General features: G+C 48.1%; 1 protein-coding gene across 1 annotated transcript in view; it reads right to left on the bottom strand.

Annotated features, from left to right (window-relative positions):
• The window catches only part of LOC118342982 (solute carrier family 66 member 2), a 26892-nt gene extending 24023 nt beyond the window's left edge, over positions 1–2869 (bottom strand). Inside the window, 3 exon segments of the mRNA XM_035681688.1 lie at positions 685–709; positions 711–784; positions 2021–2869. Of these exon segments, the coding sequence (XP_035537581.1) occupies positions 685–709; positions 711–784; positions 2021–2261 (340 nt within the window). The 5' untranslated portion in view covers positions 2262–2869.
• Between the last annotated feature and the right edge of the window lie 249 nt (positions 2870–3118).

Raw genomic sequence — 3118 nt, 5'->3', positions numbered from 1 at the left:
TACTATCTCCCTACTCTACAAGATGTACCTGAATGGCAGTCCAACCGTATGAATATGTGGGCAATAACATTAAGCATCTGTCCAACCTGTGCTTTAGACCCCAGCTACCTGTGTATATTAAACAGAATACCATAGGCAAGGAAAAAAAACTGTCGCATGAGAGCATTTGAAGCTGTCACATACCTTCAGATGGTGAATGTCATTTTGAACCAGCGCAGCTCAATGTACAAGTACCGCGACAAAAAGAAGGAAAGTGCAGTTGAAGCAGAGCATATTACCTTCAGAGGCTGATTTTTGAGACCTTTCCTGCATGAACATCATCAACAGTAAGAGACTTCACTTGATACACAAGTGCAAGAGCACATTTGTGCTGGCGGTGTGTAGCCGAGAGACGAACTTCCACCCGCTGGTCACACACGCACTGGGAGGTAAGGAAACCTGTTAGCACGCATGGCCAAACACTCCCATACGCTTCCATCTCCACTCAGCCTTGCTCTCCGGACTATTTTTGTGTCTTCCTGCGCACCACCAAACCACCATTGCTATCACCCACCTCCCCCTCAACCGATTCACCCCACCTCGCTTTTGTGCACCATTTTCAAGCAAAAACCCACACTCCCAGTTTCTGCACCCAGCCAGTGTAGATGGGCAAGCTGAGCTTAATCTGGCTGAGGGTTTTCTGACCCTAGAAGGAGCGTCTTTTGGTGTTCGAGTTCAGTGGCCATGCGGACGTTGGGGCAGGTCAGCATGATGAGCATGGCGGTGGGCGATCATGATGATTGCTCTGCCACCGATCAGCAGCGTATCGAAGTTACAGCAGGCGAAATCGCTGATGGAGAAAAACGAAACAGAGAGTTTACCTCCACTATGTAGGGACATTAGCGGCAGGCATCGAATACAGGCCAGAGCTTTGCCACCAGGAGAGCCACCCACACATGCTTGCTTTTTTTCTAGTCTCCTGACAGTTAGGGGATGGGCACGAATAATATAGGGGTGTGGGTGCAGATAAAGGCGACTCTTGAACATTAATGATCTGTTATAATAGATGTGACAATGCTTGATTAGTTATGGGCGCCAAGTAATAACGAGTTTCAATATTAATCTAATGCACGAATGGCCCTGAGGGGGGCTTTATGCTGGCTATTAACAGCGCAGAAGCTAGTGTGTGTTGACATTTTGCTGAAATACAATAAAGGATTTGAAGAGCTGTTGTGTTTGTGTTGTTAAACAACTGATCGTAAAGATCACATTTGGTCAGTCCCACCGAGCTATTTTGGAACATTAGCGGGCTTCCATGGTTTGGCTTCCCAACTAAATCTCGGCCTTTCTTACCCCTCCCAGGTTGTGCATAACCCCTACAGGCTATGAACTTCTTTTTAAAAAAACACCAAATGTGAAATTACCCCGCGTATCCGGTACTCGGCTCCCCGAGAAAAAAGCCCCGAATAACACGAAGAGTACTACCCGCCCGCTGCAGCAGCTTGCAAAATGTTTTTAAACCTCCAGGAAGACATCATAGAGGAAATCAACTCGATTACCCCGCAAAAATGATCCCAGTATGTCTTTTCTGTCTCTCTCATATACCCGAGTACCTGCCAGATTAGATTAGCTGCACAAACAATAGTTGTGAGAACTGCTCAGTGTAGTGTCTTAAAAATGTAGGATGCAGTTTGTTGTGAGGAAGCCATTTGTCAGGGCAGGTGCAAGATCAATTTAAGACCATTTAATTCTAATTAGCAACCACTTTTTAAATCAGCATACTCCAATCTACTAGCAGCTGCTATTCAGTGAGCTTGTCTAAGTGGTAACCTGTGTAGGTGGCAGCAACAAATGACAAGAAACAAATCTGAAGTTACAATGCAATAGAAGCTCCTAAGATCATCTCTTCAGAGCCGAATTTCACTACATACCCCACTGATTATTGACAGGATCGCCCGTCTTGTGTTGCCACACGGTACACCCTTTGACTTATAAGCTAAAGAGTATTAAACTGGCAGCTTTCTGAATGGAGTTTTGGCACCACACAGCAGAGAGCACAGCCAGGGGGTGAAGTGTTACCTGAACAGTATCCGCAGGATGTTTGCCACCAGGAGGACCAGGCACACGTAGGTGGAGAAGCCCTCTGCATTCTGGGTCCGGCGGATGTCCCTGTACTGGGGGATGTAAGGGACCAGCCCACCAAACACCATGGCACCAGCAGCGACCCACGACACCAGGCTGTTAAACACGGCCACGATCTGCTCCAACAGCTCATCGTCCATGTTTCCGCTGCTCAGACAGTCGGAGAAGTTGTGGAGTGATGTCAGCTGGCTTTCACCGGCTCGACGGAGACAACAACGCGCTGTTTACCCCCCGCTGGTTCCTGGTACCGACTTTGACCGTGTAAAAAGAGTAACATCCGCGTTTCTCGTGCATAGTCCTCACACAGACAAAGAGCCAGCTGAGTGCCACGCCATCACAAGCCGAGCGGTGGATCAGAAACGACGGGGGGGGGTGTAACGTTTCGGTAACAGCTGAGGACAACAGTGCAGACAGTGAGGACATCAATGTGTCCGCTACTGTACCGACAGGACAACGACGCTTACCACAGACAGTGGGGGGGGGTCGGCGGGAGCTGCGGGTCACTTCTGTTGATGCTAGCTGGCGTTGTTTTGGAAGGTAAAGTCAGGAGAGAAAACTCCCCGGGTTCCTGTTACAGTGTAAACAGCTCTTGTAACTGGAAGGGGACTTCACACAGAGCAGCGTCTCCCTGTGCAGGGGCCCTGGGCCCTTTATTACAGTAGTTAGTTCAGTAAGTGGCCCAGAGTCTGTTTCCCTGTTCAACGGACGAGCCCACACTTCCTGAAACGTCACACGTCACGCGTTGAGACAAAGATGGTGGTTCAGTCAAGATAGTTCACCCACGACCTAAAAACACTAACGCTACCGTGTGAGTGGCTGTGGACAGGTAGGATCTGAGGAGTACGGGTATACGTGGTTATTTATTATGCTTTGTCCTTTTAATTATAATTATATAACCTACGATAACATTGAATGTGGGCTTCTTGTTGGCCAGCTAATCTGTCAGCTTCTGAATGCAGTGCACATTTTAATGGAAGACATTTTGACATAGCAGGAA

The sequence above is a fragment of the Morone saxatilis genome, unplaced genomic scaffold (assembly GCF_004916995.1).
Source record: "Morone saxatilis isolate NCDOM2014 unplaced genomic scaffold, NCSU_SB_2.0 Contig9, whole genome shotgun sequence".
Classification (NCBI taxonomy): domain Eukaryota; kingdom Metazoa; phylum Chordata; class Actinopteri; family Moronidae; genus Morone; species Morone saxatilis.
This window is presented reverse-complemented; position numbering and strand designations above follow the sequence as displayed.